Here is a 19,651-nt window from a genome sequence, read left to right on the forward strand (position 1 = left end):
AGGAGCCTGTTCACTGGCAGGTTATAATGAAAAATATGCATTGAGCTAAAAACTGGGGTAAGCAGTGCATTTATGCCTCTATGACCTGCACGCCACTGATGCCGCTCCACTGCAATGCAGGAGCTTACTCAGTTATACGTTATAGTCATATTTATTAGCAATTAAAATAAATTTAAAAACCGGCCAAGTGCGAGTCAGACTCGCGTACAAAGGGTTCCGTACTACAGTCGTATTTTTTCGATATTTTGCACGATAATTCAAAAACTATGATGGGTAAAAATAAATAAAAATCTGTTTTAGAATTTACAGGTAAAGCCCTTTCATATGATACCCCACTTGGTATAGTAATACTTTGAAAGTTGAAAATACTAATTAGTATTTGTTCATGAACACATTTTTTTTGTCACAGGATTTCAAGCCAGGGTATGCATTTAGGTATGAACTTGTTTTACGGCAGTTTATAATGAAAAAGTAAGCATTGATTTCTTACAATGAGGGTAAGCAGTGCGTTTATGCTTCTATGAGCTGCACGCCACTGCTGATGGGGCTATAGGACCTACGTACCTAGCAAATTTCATGATTCTAGGTCAAGAGAAATTACCATAGGGTACTTCCCTTAGGGTCATGTCAAGAAAATCTATAGAGATTTTCTTGACAGACAACAAAGTGAACTTAAAAACTTCAAAAAGTAGGCTATTAAAAAAATTGATCGAATGACACGATTTAAAATACTAGATATCGATGATACTTAGTACTAATCTACGAATTTCGCCAGACACGATCGAAATTTGAAGGTCAAAAAAGGCTAGCGCCATTGATGTACCAACCTCAATGGCTACCACACGTTCTTTCGCTTCAAGTAGGGTGTTTTATCCGATTGAAAAAACGGAACCCTTAGGTATAGGATAACTTGTCTGTCTGCCAAATTTTTGAAAAGGGGGTCATTTTTGTATGTGGGGGGGAGGGGAGAGGCAAATTAGAAAATTAATTCGTAACCCTGTCCACACGAGTTCAACTCGCATTTGTCCGGTTTGTTTGAACAAAAAAAAATTGAAATGTTCTTAAATTTTTTTTAATGTTATAACCACATTAACTCGCTCGCTTTTGTAAGACGACTAACTGAGGAAGACCGTGTATATTACTTATTAGTGCTTAGCGTAATGACAACATCTTACAAAAAATTCAACATTGGCTGAATTTCGCTGAATTTACGACTAAAAAAATCTTCAAGTTTACACAAGGTGACACACTTTTAATTTCATTAACATTAAAAATTCATTTGCCTTCTTTTAACCATGTAAAAGGTAGTAGCATAAAGCGTTCATTTATTCCCATTAAAAATATGGGTTAATGGGATCCCAGCCCCAAACGTTAAGAAAGTACCTACATATTATTAATGCGTGTGCTAAACACTGCATTTAAGACGTCTTTTGGTCATATAAATACGGGTTGTAATACCTTAGCAAAGAAGAAAAGATTCAAGTTAAAAATACTTCGTGAATACTCGTAAGTATTCGTGGCAGTCCGCGTCCGCCCGCCTTGCACGATGCGCCCGCGCACTGGGCGGAAAATGAAAATAGCCGATACTTGAGTTGATTTAAGTATTTTAACCATAAATAATATTTAACTTTGCCAGTCAATTCGTTTTAAAATTATCAAGTGGAATGAGAGAGTTCATATTCTATTCGTCGTAAACTCAAATATTGAAGTGTACCGGTCCAAAACAGTGTTACAGTGAAATGCGTTAGTTATTTGTGTAATGTGTAATGCTAGAATGTGAACGTGTCTAGGAATAAATCGATGTCTACCGATATCAAGTGAATTTCATACGATACCTCTTGGATATACGCCATGCTAAAATATTTAGTGTAAAATTTGCGAGCTGTTTGCGTATTTTAAAGTGCATTCCTATAAAATTCTTTCAATCGCCGAGCGAGAGTATACACGTGCGTTTATTTTCATCTAAATATAGTTCCGGCATCTGCAATATTTGCGATGACATCTCAAAAAGAATGCAAGGATGTTACTGAGGTGAAAGAACTAGAAGATGAGAAGATGAATAAACCAGCACGAAAAGAACAAAAAGAAGTTACCGAGCTTCCTCCGAGTGGCACGTCTCTACATAAGAGGCGAAGAGGAGAACCACCGGCGTCCTTATCAGTAAAATCTCCCCCAACACCATCAGATGCAGAAGGCTCATCTCCATGCACAGCTGGTCTAAGCCCAGAAGAATCTTGGGGTATAGATGGAGACACCACCGATCCAGAAGCATTATGCGAGAATATGATTCAAAGATTAAAAGGCCGCGACGATGCAGTTTCAAAACGTGGTACAGAACTAGCATCAAGAACAAAAGATACCTTAGAATCCTTAGACCAGTTAGAGAAGCTCTTGGAGCTTTTAGACCAATTTGTTACACTGAAAGAGAATAATGACAGAATTTTACGAAGGTTAAAGGATGTGAATCATTTGAAGCGTCTCCATAACGCGTATAAGAAGATCAATAAAGAAAATGAAAAGTTGAAAGATGAAACAAAAGAATTGGAGCATATTAATGAGGCATTGGATGCAGAGTTGGAATGTGAGTACGGGCAAGCTGTTTTTGATTCTATGATGTCAGGAGGAAGGAGTATGAAGAGAGCGGGTTCCAGATGGAAGAGTCATTCCAGGTTTGGAGGATCCTTGTTGAGGAAACAGAGGTCCAGATCGGCTGGTGGAGATGACAGTGATACGTCGCCAGGGACACTCTTGAGAAGGAGATCTGATGGAGTGTTCTGCAAAGAGGTTGAAAAGTCAAAAGTTTCCAATTGGACTCGAGTCAAAGCAGCTTTCAAGTAAGTGTTCTTATAATAAGCTGGCTTAAATGCCCTCAGCTTGGTAGGCGTATTGTATTTAAAACCCAATCGTACCGCCATAATATTGTGACTATCTATAAGCTTTAAAAGGGTTATTAATTTTTCAAAATTTTCCGTTTAACTTCGTAGATTATTTTTTCAACATACAATCAAACGTACGTTGACTATGGTTTAGAAGATTTACGAGTATATGTGGTATTATATTGTGGTGATGGCGCATACTGCTTACTTGATGACTTGTTTTTCCTGCGTGTTTAGTAGGGAGAAGGCGGGTGACGCATACCACACGCTATAGTCCGTTTTCTTTAATTTTTCTGCTGGGAGACTTCGGCCGTGGCTACTTACCACTCTAAAGGTATAGATTGATGCTTTTTGTTCCTTGTATAGACCTGCTCCTATCCAATATTAGTAAGTATTTTAATTGCAGATGGGAGAAAGCTCATTGGCCATCCGCAACCATCGGTGGTGCAGCGGCAGTGGCCGCGGGGGCCATGGCTACAGTGGCCCTAGTGGGCTCCACGCCAAGCACGCCAGGCCCACTGAGCCACGCCCCAGGGGCCTTGCCCAATCCTGAGCCTAGGGACTCCGCCAGCTTGACACCAGGCAGCGCCATCTCACTGTCCCCCAACTCATCTTGTGAGGAACTGCGGATGGAACCTGGTTAGTAATTTTGCTATCTAAATATATAAAAGGAAAAGGTAACTGACTGACTGACTGACAACGATCTATCAACACACAGCTCAAACTACTGGACGGATCGGGCCGAAATTGAGCATGCAGATAGCTATTATGACGTAGGCATCCGCTAAGAAAGTAATTTTGAAAATTCAACCCCTAATAGGGTGAAATAGGGGTTTGAAATTTGTTACCGGCCTACTACTGAACCGGGTCTCCTCTCAGAGTAAGAAGGGTTTAGGACATAGTCTGCCACGGTGGCCCAATGTGGATTGACACCTACATACACAGGAAAAAAATGCACCGAATTGAGAACCTCCGCCTTTTTGGAAGTTTTTTTTTTAAACTTAGCGGTATCAGCTCCCTTTTTTGAGACTTATTTATTTCATCGTCTTAGGGGTAGATTTATGTCTTCCCAGCTATCACAAAAGGGGTTTGAATATTTTAGTATGGAGCCTGTCCTACCTAAATGTCCGCCATTTTGCATTTTACTGGTGGCTAGACTGTTGTACTGATGACTACACCAGTACAACTTGTTGCTTATATCTCGGAAATTTGACACTATAGAAGATTTTGTTTCATACAATACTTGTTTCTATTTATGCCAGCTATTGATTAATGTAGGTTTTATGCGTGGCCGCTATTTTGGAAAATGAGGACTGGGTACAAGTGCCAGTCAGGCTCGCGCACCGAGGTTCCGTACGTATTTTTTCGTCATTTTGCACGATAAATCGAAACCCTGTAGGTTTTTTTGACAGACAGACAACGAAGTGATCCTATAAGGGTTCCTTTTTCCTTTTGAGGTACGGAACCCTAAAAAGTAAAATGGCGGGCTATAAGGTAGGTCAAAATCTTCGAAACCCTTTAAGCACGGGTTAAACAGATCTTAAACACGATTTTGGTGTTAAGACCGTGTAAAGGACATTATTTTATTTTTAGGTATATGCCGAAGAAGTGGTGTCCGCAGTGATGACCACGAAACATGTTATCTCCAAGCACCAATGCAGGTGATTATCTTAAATATATAAAAGGAAAAGGTGACTGACTGACTGACTGACTGACCTATCAACGCACAGCTCAAACTACTGGACGGATTAGGCTGAAATTTGGCATGCAGATAGGTATTATGACGTAAGCATCCGCTAAGGAAGGATTTTTAAAAATTCAACTCCTAAGGGGGTCAAATAGGGGTTAGAAATTTGTGTAGCCCATGCGGACGAAGTCGCGAGCATAAGCTAGTCTATATATATAAAAGGAAAAGGTGACTGACTGACTGACCTATCAACGCACAGCTCAAACTACTGGACGGATTAGGCTGAAATTTGGCATGCAGATAGGTATTATGACGTAAGCATCCGCTAAGGAAGGATTTTTAAAAATTCAACTCCTAAGGGGGTCAAATAGGGGTTAGAAATTTGTGTAGCCCACGCGGACGAAGTCGCGAGCATAAGCTAGTCTATTATAATAAATAATAATACACACCTTGCTCAATGGCCTGATTGCTCAGCACCAACAATTAGATGTTTTTAATATTAATACATAGTATATGTGAATTCAATAAACTATGTTTTTATGTATCTTCTGACTCGGTATGCGATTTGGCGTTGCTGTACGCATACGGAGGATATTGTTTAATAAACCAATCCATCCATACTAATATTATAAATGCGAAAGTCGTGTCTGTCTTGCTGTCTGTCTGTCTGTCTGTCTGCTAGCTTTTCACGGCTCAACCATTCAACCGATTTTGACGCAGAGATAGCTTGCATCCCGGGGAAGGACATAGGCTACTTTTTATCCCGGAAAATTGAAGAGTTCCCACGGGTGTTTAAAAACCTTAATCCACGCGGGCGAAGCCGCGGGCTTCACCTAGTAAATCAATAAACAGACAGAGAGAAATTGGTGTTCACCTATTTACCCTATAAATAAAGTTTAACTACCACAGGACGACAGCTCGACGTCGCCATCACCTAACAAACTTCACAAAAGCCCGTGGGTAAAGATGCGCGACATCATCCAAACCCACCGCGAGTCAGTCAAAAAGAAAACCAGGCCGTCCAAAGGCTCACCAGACGTCGTACCAGCGAGGAGGAGGTCCTTGAGTGATGGAGGAGACAGTGACGCTCCACCGGCGCTGACTCTGACCATTCCATCGTCTGAGGAGCTAGGTATAATATGCTAAAGGCCTAAAAATCAGATAATTTAAGAAAAACCAATTGTGAAAGTATCTCTGTTGTCTTTTCAAAGTATTTTAAAGTATTTTTTTTTTAATTTTTTTAATATAATGCACACAATCAATCAATCAATCAATCAGCCTATTTGCGTCCACTGCTGGACATAGGCCTTCCCAAGAGCACGCCACCACACACGATCCTCCGCCTTCCTCATCCACCCACTTCCCGCTATCTTCTTAAGGTCGTCAGTCCAGCGGGTTGGAGGTCGTCCCACACTGCGCTTGCTGATACGCGGTCTCCACTCCAGAACACGTCTGCCCCATCGGCCATCGGTTCTGCGGCAGACGTGGCCTGCCCACTGCCACTTCAGCTGGCTAATTCGTTGGGCTATGTCGGTCACTCTGGTTCTTCTACGGATTTCCTCGTTACGGATTTTGTCCCTCAGAGAGATACCCAACATAGCCCGCTCCATAGCCCGCTGAGCGACTTTGAATATAATGCACACGTAATATGATTATGCTTGAAAACGAAAGTCTTCGAACAGTGCGTGTTGCCAGTGATGACATATGGATCCGAGACATGGTCGCTAACTATGGACCTCATAAGAAAGCTCAGAGTCACTCATGCTATCTTTGTTATATGTCTATTGTTTTGGTTTTGGTGTACAATAAAGCATATTTTACTTTTACTTTAATTTTATTTCTAGAATCGGAAGGTTCACACCCAATGCTTCGCAAGCAACGTTCGCTGGAGCTCGGAGCCAGGCCGCCGCAGCCCCGGCAGCCTCGCGACTCCAAGTGGTCCAGGGTCAAACGAGCCTTCCTCACCTCGGCCTCCGCCTCCGTTCCCTCCAGCCCGAACCGACACTCGGCCTTCTTTACTGATGCAGGTATGATAAGAATATAATCCAGACTAATATTATAAATGCGAAAGTGTGTCTGCGTGTCTGTCTGCTAGCTTTTCACCGCCCATCTGTTCAACCGATTTTGACGAAATTTGGTACAGAAATAGTTTGCATCGCGGGGAAGGATATAGGCTACTTTTTATCCTGGAAAATCAAAGAGTCCCCACGGGATTTTTAAAACCTAAACCCACGCGGACGAAGTAGTTAAGGGCATATGTGTGAGGGTCTCGTGGTGTTCATTTACCACGAGATCAAAGGCGTCAGACTACTGTAGGTATCTTTGTTTATACTGTGGTGATTTTCGTACACGTGTATGAAAATTATAATGAACTTTCAGCGCTATATTATTTATGAGGCAATGATTTTGTTATAAAATATTGCATTCGGTCTCGGATACATTGTATTTATCCAAACCCTATTTATCATAACGTAAACAATAGTAAATTACATTTATTTACGAACAGATATTATCTAGAACGATAGATTTCAACAGATTTCATCGGTGAAGCGAGAACAAAGCTTCGATTAATTCTAAAATTAAACAAACCATTACATTATTTTCATCTTACCAAAGAGCTTTAGAAACGGTGTAAGTACCTACTGTTATTTTGATTGCTATTATCGAAGCCAAGGTCCGCTATGACGAGGGGTTAGTGAGCTGATTTAGCGCGTAACTGTACTCTTTTTTGCAAAAACTACTGCACGCATCCGGCTGAAATTTAGAATGGAGATGGATTATACCCTGAATTAATATATAGGCTACTTTTTATCAGGGACGAAGATTTCCCTCGGAATTTTGAAAAACCTAAATCCATGCGGACGAAGTCGCAAGCATCAGAAACAGGTGCTCTGTAAGGAATAGACGGCTGATCATGATGATGATTATAAATCCGAAAGTGCGTTTGTCTGTCTGTCTTAAGTAATAGACACGGCATTTTCATGTTCCATCCGTTTTAAATGATTTTGACGTTTGGTAAAGAGATAGCTTGCTTCCCAGGGATGGACTCTATTGGGTACAGGCTACTTTTTATCTCAGATAATCAAAAAGTTCTCCGGGATTTTCAAAACCTAAATCCACGCGGACGAAGTTGCGGGTAATCTAATCGGGCACAATTTTCCAATGGAATTCATATTTTTCCAAAACAAAATTCCACAAATCTCGAAGAATGCAAGATTTTTCAGACATAATGAGAGCAACCAGCATTTTACAGCTTCACTGAATAATAATTCAAAACCGGAAACAGTCCTTGCCAAAACTTCGTAACTAGGGTGACCAATTTTCACGTGGTTCAAGGAGTTTCCTGATTTTCGATAAAGCACCTTATTTTTTCTTTCTTCTAAGTTTCCTCACTCTAGTTCACTCTGCCCGCACAGTTTGAGAAGCTTTTAGAGTTTTGGTATACAATAACTCATAATACTTTGGTCTGGATACATTATGGAATGTAAAACGTTTTCTTACAGCACGAATTTTGCTAAACATAGCCCCATAAATCCAAAACACATTTAATTATTATGAAAACACGTGAACATTTTGATAAATTATGCGTCTTTGCTAACATGTTGTTGCGGTTTAAAAGCTCTTAAGGTCAACGCACACCGGCATAGTGACGTGAAGCTGGGTTGCGGTGTCTTACTTGATAACTTCTTTAACTAAGCTTTATTTACATAAGGTTATCTATTTAGGTGAATGTTTATTAGAACAAAAGCGTGTCAGTGTAGTAAATTACAGTGAAGAAGACATTGTGACTATAAAGTTTACAGATGAATGTAGCTTATTTAATAATATTATATTTTAGTTATAATATTATATTTTTCAAGGTTTTAGTTTTAGTTTAAATTTTTAAGAGGTTTTAAGTAATGTGAAGTTTAAGAATTATGTCATTGTAACGTATATTTTATTGTAACTGAATGATTCACTTTGTGCTTGATATAGTTAACCTAATTTTCTTACTGTCAATATATATGAATATATATACCTATATATAAAAAAATCTAGCTTATTCCCGCGATTTCATCTGCGTGGACAACACAAATTTCAAACCCCTAATTTACCCCCTTAGGGGTTGAATTTCCAAAAATCCTTTCTTAGCGTATGTCTACGTCATAATAGCAATCTGCATGCCACATTTCAACCCAATCCGTCCAGTAGTTTGAGCTGTGATTTGATACTCGTAGATCAGTCAGTCAGTCAGTCAGTCACCTTTTCCTTTTATATATTTAGAAAATGGCAATATTCATAAGCATTGAAAGTATGATTTAAGTGAAGTAGGATGGTAACTAGCCATGGCCGAAGCCTACCACCAGACCAGACCAGAAATTTAGAAACTATAAAACTCCAACCTTCTGCCAGGAATTGAACCCGGGACCTCCCACCTATAAGACCATAGCGCTTACTACTGCGCCAGGGAGGTCGTCAATAAAAATTATTCATCGTAAATGTTAAAAGCTCAGTCAACTTCGAGCTTTTGAAAAGCATTAAATCGCCGAACGTTCATGCTGATATCAAGTGTGCAATGACTCTAAAGACTCTTTAGTTGTATTAACAGAGTCACGAAACATCCGGCGTTACAATCGCCATTTCCTGTTGAGGGTGCCAAGATCGGTAAAAACCGGAAATGACGAATAAAATAATTGCAAACACTATTTTGAGTTCGAGTAACATGAATAAGAATAATTAACACATTTGAATTTAATTTTATTGTATAACTAGCTTATGCTCGCGACTTCGTCCGCGTGGACTACAAAATTTTAAATCCCTATTTCACCCCCTTAGGAGTTGAATTTTCAAAAATCCTTTCTTAGCGGATGCCTACGTCATAATAGCTTTCTGCATGCCCAATTTCAGCCCGATCCGTCCAGTAGTTTGAGCTGTGCGTTGATAGGTCAGTCAGTCAGTCAGTCGGTCACCTTTTCCTTTTATATATATTTAGATTTATGCGTAAAATTAATTTGTACATACACATATCATACATTTGTGTGTCTGTAACATCTTTTAAGAAATACGTCCGTCAGCCATAATCAGTACCCTTATTATGTCTTTTCTAACAGTACCTACCTAGTTTTTTTTTCAATTTTCTCTTAAATAAAGGAAGTTCTGTCGTCTCAATTATTATATCTGGGCAAGTGATTATACAAGAGTGGCCCAGTGGAGAAAAACTTTTGGAGAAATAAGCGGTTCTACTTGGGGGGCGCCGCAGTTTAAGCACATGCCATTTACTTTTGAGGTTTTCATACAAATTCGAGTTTAGCTTAATAAAAATGATAGTCTCATAGATAAAATAACATGGCATGGTCAAAATATTATACTTTTTAAAAAAGGTCACGGTTAATCAGGTAACCATCGCTTTATTCCTGAACTAGCTGGTGCCCGCGACTTCGTCCGCGTGGAATTAGGTTTTTAAAAATCCCGTAGGAACGCTTTGATTTTCCGGGATAAAAAGTAGCCTATGTCACTCTCCAGGTCTTTATCTATACCCATGCAAAAAATCACGTCAATCCGTTGCAACGTTGCGACGTGATTGAAGGACAAACTAACAAACCAACAAACCAATAAACCAACAAACCAACAAACAAACACACTTTGGCATTTATAATAAGGGTACTGATTAGCCATGCGTAATATCACATGAAGCCGACATAAAACTATCAAAGGTGAACGTCCTACCCGTCTATAGCAGCCTATATAATTCATCTCTGACATCTGGAGTCTGGACATTAGCCAACTCTCACCGGACAGGTTTGCGGGAACTGTGGACTTTTGGGTTTATGGGAAAGCCATACGGGCAACGTAAGATGAGTTTTCTGTGACATGCCACAGATATTTCTATGTAAGACGACGCAGCGACCCGCTCCGGCGCCGCACCGCCGCCGCAACACATCGTGTGACATGCCACAGATATTTCTATGTAAGACGACGCAGCGACCCGCTCCGGCGCCGCACCGCCCGCAACACATCGTGTGACATGCCACAGATATTTCTATGTAAGACGACGCAGCGACCCGCTCCGGCGCCGCACCGCCGCCGCAACACATCGTGTGACATGCCACAGATATTTCTATGTAAGACGACGCAGCGACCCGCTCCGGCGCCGCACCGCCCGCAACACATCGTGTGACATGCCACAGATATTTCTATGTAAGACGACGCAGCGACCCGCTCCGGCGCCGCACCGCCCGCAACACATCGTGTGACATGCCACAGATATTTCTATGTAAGACGACGCAGCGACCCGCTCCGGCGCCGCACCGCCCGCAACACATCGTGTGACATGCCACAGATATTTCTATGTCTAAGACGACACAGCCACGCCGCTCCGGCGCCGCAACGCATCGTGTGACATGCCACAGATATTTCTATGTAAGACGACGCAGCGACCCGCTCCGGCGCCGCACCGCCCGCAACACATCGTGTGACATGCCACAGATATTTCTATGTAAGACGACGCAGCGACCCGCTCCGGCGCCGCACCGCCCGCAACACATCGTGTGACATGCCACAGATATTTCTATGTAAGACGACGCAGCGACCCGCTCCGGCGCCGCACCGCCGCCGCAACGCATCGTGTGACATGCCACAGATATTTCTATGTAAGACGACGCAGCGACCCGCTCCGGCGCCGCACCGCCCGCAACACATCGTGTGACATGCCACAGATATTTCTATGTAAGACGACGCAGCGACCCGCTCCGGCGCCGCACCGCCGCCGCAACGCATCGTGTGACATGCCACAGATATTTCTATGTCTAAGACGACGCAGCCACGCCGCTCCGGCGCCGCACCGCCGCGCCGCCGCAACGCATCGTGTGCCCCCGCTCTAAGCTGACAAAATATTGTGATTTCTTCAGATGTTTGTTACCCCATTATAATGGATAATTATGCTGGGTGCTCCAATTTTCAACATTCAAAAGTGTAATGTAAACAAAATTGTACGTAATAGTCACGGGTGAACACAAGCTTTGTAAACATAACGTTTCGTAAGATGACCTCTTTTTATTGAACTCGAGTTAGCTAATAGATCTGGGATTAGCCCCGTTATTGACACGGAATACATTAATACATAGTATCTTTTAGATATAGGCTCACTCCTCAAAGAGATTCACATAAATATCGTCTTCAAAAGTTCACAGAACACTGCAGCCTAAAATTTAATAAACGACTCTTTCTATCGCGTAAACTCTTACCTAATCTTTCTCATAAGAGATAAGAGTTAAGGGCTCCGCTGTTGCCCTATATATATATATATATTTATATATTAATATATATATTTTTGACGACATCCCTGGCGCAGTGGTAAGCGCTGTTGTCTTATTAGTGGGAAGTCCCGAGTTCGATTCCCGGCAGGGGTTCGGAATTTTATAATTTCTAAATTCTAAATTTTGGTGGGAGGCTTCGACCGTGGCTAGTTACCATAAAGTGCCGTGCCGTGCCATGCCGCCAAGCGATTTAGCGTTCCGCTACGATGCCGTGTAGAAACTAAAGGAGTGTGGGTTTAATAAAAAATTGCCATACCCCTTCCGGGTTAGCCCGTTTCCATCTTAGACTGCATCATCACTTACCACCAGTCAAGGGCTACCTTGTATCTGAATTTAAAAAAAAAACTGGGGTCATATGACTCCGCCTGATAACTCAGTGGCGTGCATAGGTATTCAAGCCTGGGTAGGCAATTAGATATGAACCTATATTTTAGTCATAGTGAAAAATAAGCATTGAGTTTAGGACTAGGGTCACTAGGGTAAGCAATGCATTTATGCCTCTATGACCTACACGCCACTACTGATAAGTGGTAATAGTTCGAGCTTTGTAAACCTACCATTTTGTAAGATGACCTCTTTTTATTAAACTCGAGTTAGCGGATAGATCTGGGATTAATCCCGTTGAAACTGTAGACTGAATGACGCACGGACACGAGTGCTGAGCTGACCGCAAGGCCAACTATAAAATACTGTAATTATTTAGATTTAGGAGTAATTTCAGATGGAATTGAGTAATTAAAAGCTAAAATGATGAATCTGTTAGTAACAGAGTTTCGAAAAACTTTAGTAACAGCTATCTTCTTCTTCTTGAAATGCCGTCTCCTATCGGAGGTTGGCAATCATTAGGGCTATTTGCACCTTGGACACTGCTGCTCGGAAAAGAGATCGGGTACTTTTCCCGTACCATTTAAATTCTTTAGCCACGATGTTCTTCTACGGCCTGGTGGTCTTCTGCCGGCTATTTTCCCCTTAATAATGAGCTGAAGGAGGTCGTATTTGCTATTTCTCATATTGTGGCCGAAGTACTCCAAGTTCAGTAACTATGGGTAGTTAAATAGCGCATAACCTAGGAGACTCCTGCGGTAGTGGACAGCTGTCACAAGTTGACGAATCACTGAGCTCTCGCGTCACGTCATCACCCCCTCCCGCACCGCTCCACTACCGCAGGAACCTACTCAGTTATGCATAATACCTGTAGCTTTTATAGTCAACATCACCATTACAAGTTTGAAGCCATCGCATCGCTCGGCGGACTATGGGTCTACTCTCAGAATAAGAAAGGTCAAGGATATAGTCACAGTCCACCAAGACCAAGTGCGAATGAGCCACATCTTTGAGAACATTATGAAGAACCATCAGGCGTGCAGGATCCCTTACGAGATTTTCCCTCACCGTCATTGATTTATTATAAATCAATGCTCACCGTTAAAGCAATTCATAATATTTAATTTCTTAAAACGCATAGGTATAGATGCTAAAAGTTAGAATAAGAATCATTGTGCCATCTTGTGGTATTCTTCCTCGTTGTAACACTCGTGAAGAAGAGTGGTCGTGGTCATCACGAAGTGACGTTTTTGGGGGCAGATGTAATACGCCTTACGAGCATTCGCCACTTCTCTTTGCTGGCCGATAGTCTGGTACATTCGTGCACGGGACACACACACACACACAGCGGAATTAATTTGGTCGGTCCATCGCGTAGGTGACCTTCCTCGCCCTCTGGTACCCTCCACCTTGCCCTGCACTACAAGACGCTCAATGGAGTCAATCTCTTGTGGTATTAACAAATTCTAAACGGTAAACCCATAATTTAGTATAAAGACAATAATTGTAGTCATTTATTTATTTCGCAATCATTTAATCATCGCCTTTAATCAAATCATTCGTAATAGCATTAACATTTACATTGCCAGCATCCAGATCGTTTTGTAGTTTCATCAGTTTATCTTTGAACGTTTCATCTAAACTATTGCTATCCTTCCCTTGAATCATTCTTTGTAAAATATCTTTCATTGCTTTCACATTTGTCAAATTCCTACTATCTTTGAAACTTACTTCGTTGGGTACATCAAGAACTGTTGCATTATTTTCAGTTATATATTTTTCGATATTCGCAAAATTTTCGTTTCCAAAAGCGCATGTTTTCACTGTTTTAATTAATTCTATTGCTTCATCTTCGATGGTTTTTATGACTTCTATGAGGCATGCTTCGTGCATAGCGCCGTGTGCCATAAGTTTTGTTAGATCAACAACACCGTTTACTAGTTTCCCAGTTATATCCATCATCACTGATTTTATTTGCGGGGACTGTGAAAGAGAAAATGTACTTATGTAGAATTATTATTTGTAAACAAACACATAACGTCAGTCGTGAAAGTTTCTCTCTCTGCATTGTTATTCTTCATTTCTGAGGGTCCTGACTCCTTTCCATTAATAGTAAGATGTTCTGGGATTGGGATGGGATGGGATTCATTGTAATAGTATATTAAATGCGAAATTATGTGTCTGTCTGTCTGCTAATTTTTCTTAACAGGTTAGGACGAAATTTGGTACAGAAATAGCGTGCACTCCGGGAGTACGCATTGGCTACTTTTTATACAGGTAAATCGATGATTTCCCATGGGTTTCTCGAAAACCTAATTACATGTGGACAAAGTCGCGGGTATCATCTAGTATAATATACATATCTCTATATATAAAAATAAATCGCTAAATGTGTTGCTGATCGCAAATCTCAAGAACAGCTGAACCGATTTCGCTATTTCATTTTTTATAATATTCCCGGAGGATGGTTCTTACGGAGAGAAAAATTTAAAAAATTTGAATCGACTGTTAGGCGGTACGAAATTCGCCGGGGTAGCTAGTATGGAATAAATAAAATTGTAATCTTTCGTGGCGCGATCTGTAAATACGAGATACTCTTGATTTAATAGCAAACTGCCAATTATTTTTGCTTGTTTGGTTTTACAAAGCGTTTACTAAACTTTTGAGCAAATCTGAAAGCATCAATAGTGGTGGCAAAGCTTTGTTGATAAAACAAATTGTACTAGCAACCACATTAATAGGTGACCTTCGTGAAAATATACAAACTAAAACTAAATATAAGAATGGATTTTAAATCAGTTTCTCTCCCGTAACTATAATAATAAATACTTTACGAGTGATTGAAAAAAATCTGAGGAGAATAGCACGAAGAAAAATAATGATTGCGCCCAAAACTACACTAGTTTAAATAAATAATTAGAGTTCCCACTTGATTCTTTGATTAGACAAGTTGATTCATTTTACTACCTCATTGATTTAAATAATAAACGAATGGATCAGGTAGATATTTGCAATTTCGAAAAGTGAGTTCTGAATTCCGATCCAGAAGTTCTCGCATATTAAAGCCATGTCGAGAAAGCCAATTAGATTATTGTTAATTGACTTGATAATTTTATCATGTCATTTACTGGAGTTTTAAGAAAATTCAATCTCTAAAGGGATTCACCCCTTTAGGGATTGAATTTTCAACAATCCTTTCTTAGCGGATGTCTGCGTCATAACAGGTATCTTTCAGCCCGATCCGTCCAGTAGTTTGAGCTGTGCGTTGATAAATCAGTCAGTCAGCTTTTCCTTTTATTTAGATGTCTAGAACGTGCTTACAAAGTTTCATTGAGTTTGATTGATTAGAGAAAAATAAGATGAAAGGCAAAAATTTTACAGTTCATGTAATATTATTTAAAAAATAATAATATCTATCGAGAGCCATAAAATATTAATTTCGCGTAAGAAAAGCAGATTTATTTCTCGCCTAACAACGCGCGGATATGAGTAATTTAGTACGTAAGAAGTTTTCAAACAATTTTATCTGGGTTATTTATTAGGGTTCCGTACCTCAAAAGGAAAAACGGAACCCTTATAGGATCACTTTGATGTCTGTCTGCCTGCCTGTCTGTCTGTCTGTCTGTATGTCTGTCGGTCTGTCAAGAAACCTAGAGGGTACTTCCCGTTGACCTAGAATCATGATATTTGGCAGGTAGGTAGGTCTTATAGCAGACATTTGGGGAAAAATCTGAAAACCGTTAATTTAGGGTTACATCACACAAAAAAATGAAACTGTGGTGATGAACTAATAATTAGTATTTTCAACTTTCGAAGTAAGGTAACTATATCAAGTGGGGTATCCATATGAAATGTCTTTACCTGTACATTCTTAAACAGATTTTTACTTATTTTTATGCATCATAGTTTTTGAATGATCGTGCAAAATTTCGAAAAAATACGACTGTAGTACGGAACCCTCGTTGCTCGAGCCTGACTCGCACTTGGCCGGTTTTTATATCATGCAACGTGTTCTGGGTTTCGTCAGAATTTGTGGAAAATGGTTCACTCGCGGTGTTTCGAGCGTTTCCGTTAAATCGTTAATGGTTTAGAGTGAAACATAATTCGATAGATCATCTTTTTTTAATAGAGATACCGAGCAAACGATCAGGCAGGTCACCTGATGTTAAGTGATTACCGCCGCCCATGAACATTTGCAGTACCAGAGGAACTGCCGATGCGTTGCCGGCCTTTATAGGAATTTGTTGGTCCGCCCCTTGAATAACCCCATGTTGTAATCTAGTGGGAACACCGCCGATAGGAGTTGGTTCCACAGTTTGCGCGTGCATCTGTGAGGAAAACGCAAACTTACCCTTTATGACTTTATCTATTAAGTACATATGTTACTATGTTTTTAGGGTTCATGATACATGAACCCTAAAAACATTACACTCCTTTTTGTGGACAGTTGTATAATTAATTATAATTATTGTACTCGAGTTCAGTCAGTCCTGTGACGTCAGTAGTGGAAGTTTTATTGTGGTATAGGTATATTTGTTAAATAATATTTGGAAGACTCCAAACACTACAATTTCCGTATACCTCTGCTATGAAGACGCAAATAATCAAAAATACGCAAATCTCTAATTGAGCTCTCACCTTCGAGATGACGCACTTGATGACCTTCTTCAGAGAGTCGTGGTCGTGCCCGCAGACTTTTAGCAGCCCATAAATCTCCTTCTTTTGTTCGTACAGCTGGAAAATTACGATTTATTGGAGCATTAAACTAATTTCTATGTGACATTCGAAAACCCATCTAATTTTCCGAAATTTTAAAAAAGAGTCAATTCACGGTTCTTGGATTTGTTCCTTTAATTGTGCTATAAGGCCTACCTAAATACCAAATTTCATGATTGTAAGTCGACGGGAAGTAGGTACCCTATATAGGTTTTCTTGACAGACACGACGGACAGACGGACAGGCTATAAGACCTACCAACTATAAATACCAAATTTCATGATTCTAGGTCAACGGGAAGTACCCTAGAGGTTTTTTTTGACTGACACAACGGATAGACGGACAGACAAACAATGAAGTGATCCTATTCTATCCTATTCTACTTAATTTCATTTCAATTTTTGTTAGTATATTTATGTTAGTTAGTAGTTTAATTAGTGTAATTGGGATTTATGCCCGTTCTAATTAAATAATAGTAATAAATAAATAAATAAATAATAATAATAAGGGTCCCTTGTTCCATTTGAGGTACGGAACCCTAAAAAAGTTAATTCTTACTGGTTTAACACCCGTCTTAATCATATTCTTCAGCGTGATAACTTTGCGCACAGCCTGTGCTGGGTCTTGTCCTATGAGGGCGTAACCACACACCACCATCTGATGCAGCGCCTTCTCTGCTAATGCTGACGTCTCCTTCTGCTTTTGTGTTAGGCAAGACTCCACCTGTGACACATAATTAATTGCCTCGTTGGTCTACGACCAAGGGTTTCGAACTGCAGTCCTATTTTTTCGAAACTTTGCACGATAAATCAAAAACTATAATGCATAATGCATAAAAATAAATAAAAATCTGTTTTAGCATATAGGTACAGGTAAAGCCCTTTCATATGATACCCCAATTGGTATAGTTACCCCACTTGGTAATTATTTGTTCATGAACACATTTTAATTTTTACGGAATCCTAAAAATATGAACAATGAGTTCACCAAACCTACCTCATTTTCACCATGATTTTTTATCATGTCCAAAGTGCCCTGTATATCGAGCAGCTTATCTTGAATGTGCTGAGTTCCATTCTGCAGTAGCAACTTAATCTTTATGAGTACCGTGTCCACAGATCTGCAACTCAAAGGCTTTCAAAATTCAGAAAGGTAGTCATTTTCTTTAATATTAGTTACTAGCTTATTCTCGTGACTTCGTCCTCGTGGACTACACAAATTTCAAACCCCTATTTCACCCCCTTAGGGGTTGAATTTTCAAAAATCCTTTCTTAGCGGATGCCTACGTCATAATAGCTATCTGCATGCCAACTTTCAGCCCGATCCGTCCAGTAGTTTGAGCTGTGCGTTGGTAGACCAGTCAGTCGGTCACCTTTTCCTTTTATAAATTTAGATAAGAAGATATCGATTTGTTTCCTCGTACTGCTATGGAAAGCCATACTAGCCGAGATTATAAGTCGGCAGCGTTAATAAGTACATGGTTCGATCATGGGTACGCACCTCTAACATTTCAGAATACGGTATTTGACAACTAGTCAAATCAGTAACTTTTTATTAAACGTCAAAACGCGCGCTTGGTATGTCGTCGACGTCACAATTATTTGACGTGCTTTTTTTTAGTTTAATAGATAATTTAAAATGGTTATTAAAACCAACAAAGGACGTGGATTTTACGTATTTTGGAAGACCCTCTATTTTTTTTTAAATTCAAATACAAGTTCTTGACTGCAATCTCACCTGGTGGTAAGTGATGATGCAGTCTAAGATGACAGCGGGCTAACCTGGAAGGGGTATGGCAGTTTTTATTAAACCCATACCCCTTTGGTTTCTACACGGCATCGTACCGGAACACTAAATCGCTTGGCGGCACGGCTTTGCCGGTTAATAATCACTGAGAAATAATTTATTTTTGATGTAGTCAAATACCCAATTGTGCGTTTTAAACAATTAAATACCTATCACTTGCTTTAACGGTGAAGGAAAACATCGTGAGGAACACCTGCATGCGTGAGAGATCTCAAAAATATTCTCAAAGACGTCTCAGCCAATTCGTACTTAAAGAGCGTGGTGGTCTAAATCCTCCTCTACAATGAACCAAAACCTTAATTCGTATAATCCGCTGGAACAGGTCGAATCTGTATGGTGCAACATGCAGCATGCGACATGAACCGTCCGCCCTCCCACTGCTAAACATGCAGGAAAAAGCAGCCACTGCATGTTTGAGACCGACAAAACGTCATATAGGTATTAGTGACTGAGACAATGCTCAACAAAGCCGAAATCTCATTCTAAAGGTCGATGTACATTACTTGCTGTCGCGTACTGTACCTTTCTAGGTCCACCTGGAACTTCCTCTCGACACTCTGCAACAGGTCTTCCCCCAGCTTGTATGTTATTTCATCCTCCAACACCTTGTCAAGGTTATTTTTCTCAAGTTCCGCATCGACCTGCTTAAATAAATACCCAATCATCATCATCAACCAATAGACGCCCACTGCTGGGCATAGGTCTCTTGTAGGGACTTCCAGATGCCATGGTCTTGCGCCGCCTGAATCCAGCGGCTCCCTGCGACTTGTCTGATGTCGTCCGTCCACTTAGTGGGGGTCTTCCAACGCTGCGTCTTTCGGCGCGAGGTCGCCATTCCAGCACCTTGGGACCCCAACGTCTATCGGTTTTACGAACTATGTGCCCTGCCCATTGCCACTTCAGCTTCGCAACCCGTTGAGCTATGTAAATTTTACTCTAGTTCTCCT

At 40.5% G+C, this 19,651-nt stretch overlaps 2 protein-coding genes across 3 annotated transcripts in view; one reads left to right on the plus strand and one right to left on the minus strand.

The window, feature by feature from the left end:
* The first annotated feature begins 1,529 nt into the window (after nucleotides 1–1,529).
* Nucleotides 1,530–19,651, plus strand: part of LOC117986075 (serine/arginine repetitive matrix protein 2) — a 33,973-nt gene continuing 15,851 nt past the window's right edge. For both annotated transcript variants that reach the window (XM_069501319.1, XM_069501320.1), the window contains exons 1-5: nucleotides 1,530–2,834; nucleotides 3,283–3,515; nucleotides 4,470–4,537; nucleotides 5,473–5,695; nucleotides 6,408–6,590. In XM_069501319.1, the coding sequence (XP_069357420.1) occupies nucleotides 1,996–2,834; nucleotides 3,283–3,515; nucleotides 4,470–4,537; nucleotides 5,473–5,695; nucleotides 6,408–6,590 (1,546 nt within the window). In that variant the 5' untranslated portion in view covers nucleotides 1,530–1,995. The remainder of the gene's footprint in view (nucleotides 2,835–3,282; nucleotides 3,516–4,469; nucleotides 4,538–5,472; nucleotides 5,696–6,407; nucleotides 6,591–19,651) is intronic.
* On the minus strand, nucleotides 13,702–19,369 carry LOC117985906 (uncharacterized). The gene is made up of 5 exons (XM_034972706.2): nucleotides 19,227–19,369; nucleotides 17,895–18,018; nucleotides 17,457–17,621; nucleotides 16,821–16,916; nucleotides 13,702–14,165 (listed from the first exon to the last, which is right to left on the minus strand). Exons 1-5 carry the CDS (start codon nucleotides 19,367–19,369, stop codon nucleotides 13,716–13,718), a joined length of 978 nt encoding a protein of 325 aa, XP_034828597.2. The 3' UTR covers nucleotides 13,702–13,715.

Source organism: Maniola hyperantus, chromosome 10 (assembly GCF_902806685.2).
Source record: "Maniola hyperantus chromosome 10, iAphHyp1.2, whole genome shotgun sequence".
Classification (NCBI taxonomy): domain Eukaryota; kingdom Metazoa; phylum Arthropoda; class Insecta; order Lepidoptera; family Nymphalidae; genus Maniola; species Maniola hyperantus.

Excerpts from the sequence above, each read along its gene's own strand:
- LOC117985906 (XM_034972706.2), bottom strand. The coding sequence starts at position 19,369 with ATGATTGGGTATTTATTTAAGCAGGTCGATGCGGAACTTGAGAAAAAT. Across the intron at positions 18,019-19,226 it reads TTCCAGGTGGACCTAGAAAG|ATCTGTGGACACGGTACTCA; the intron begins GTACAGTACGCG and ends TTTGAGTTGCAG. Across the intron at positions 16,917-17,456 it reads TTAAGACGGGTGTTAAACCA|CTGTACGAACAAAAGAAGGA; the intron begins GTAAGAATTAAC and ends GTAATTTTCCAG.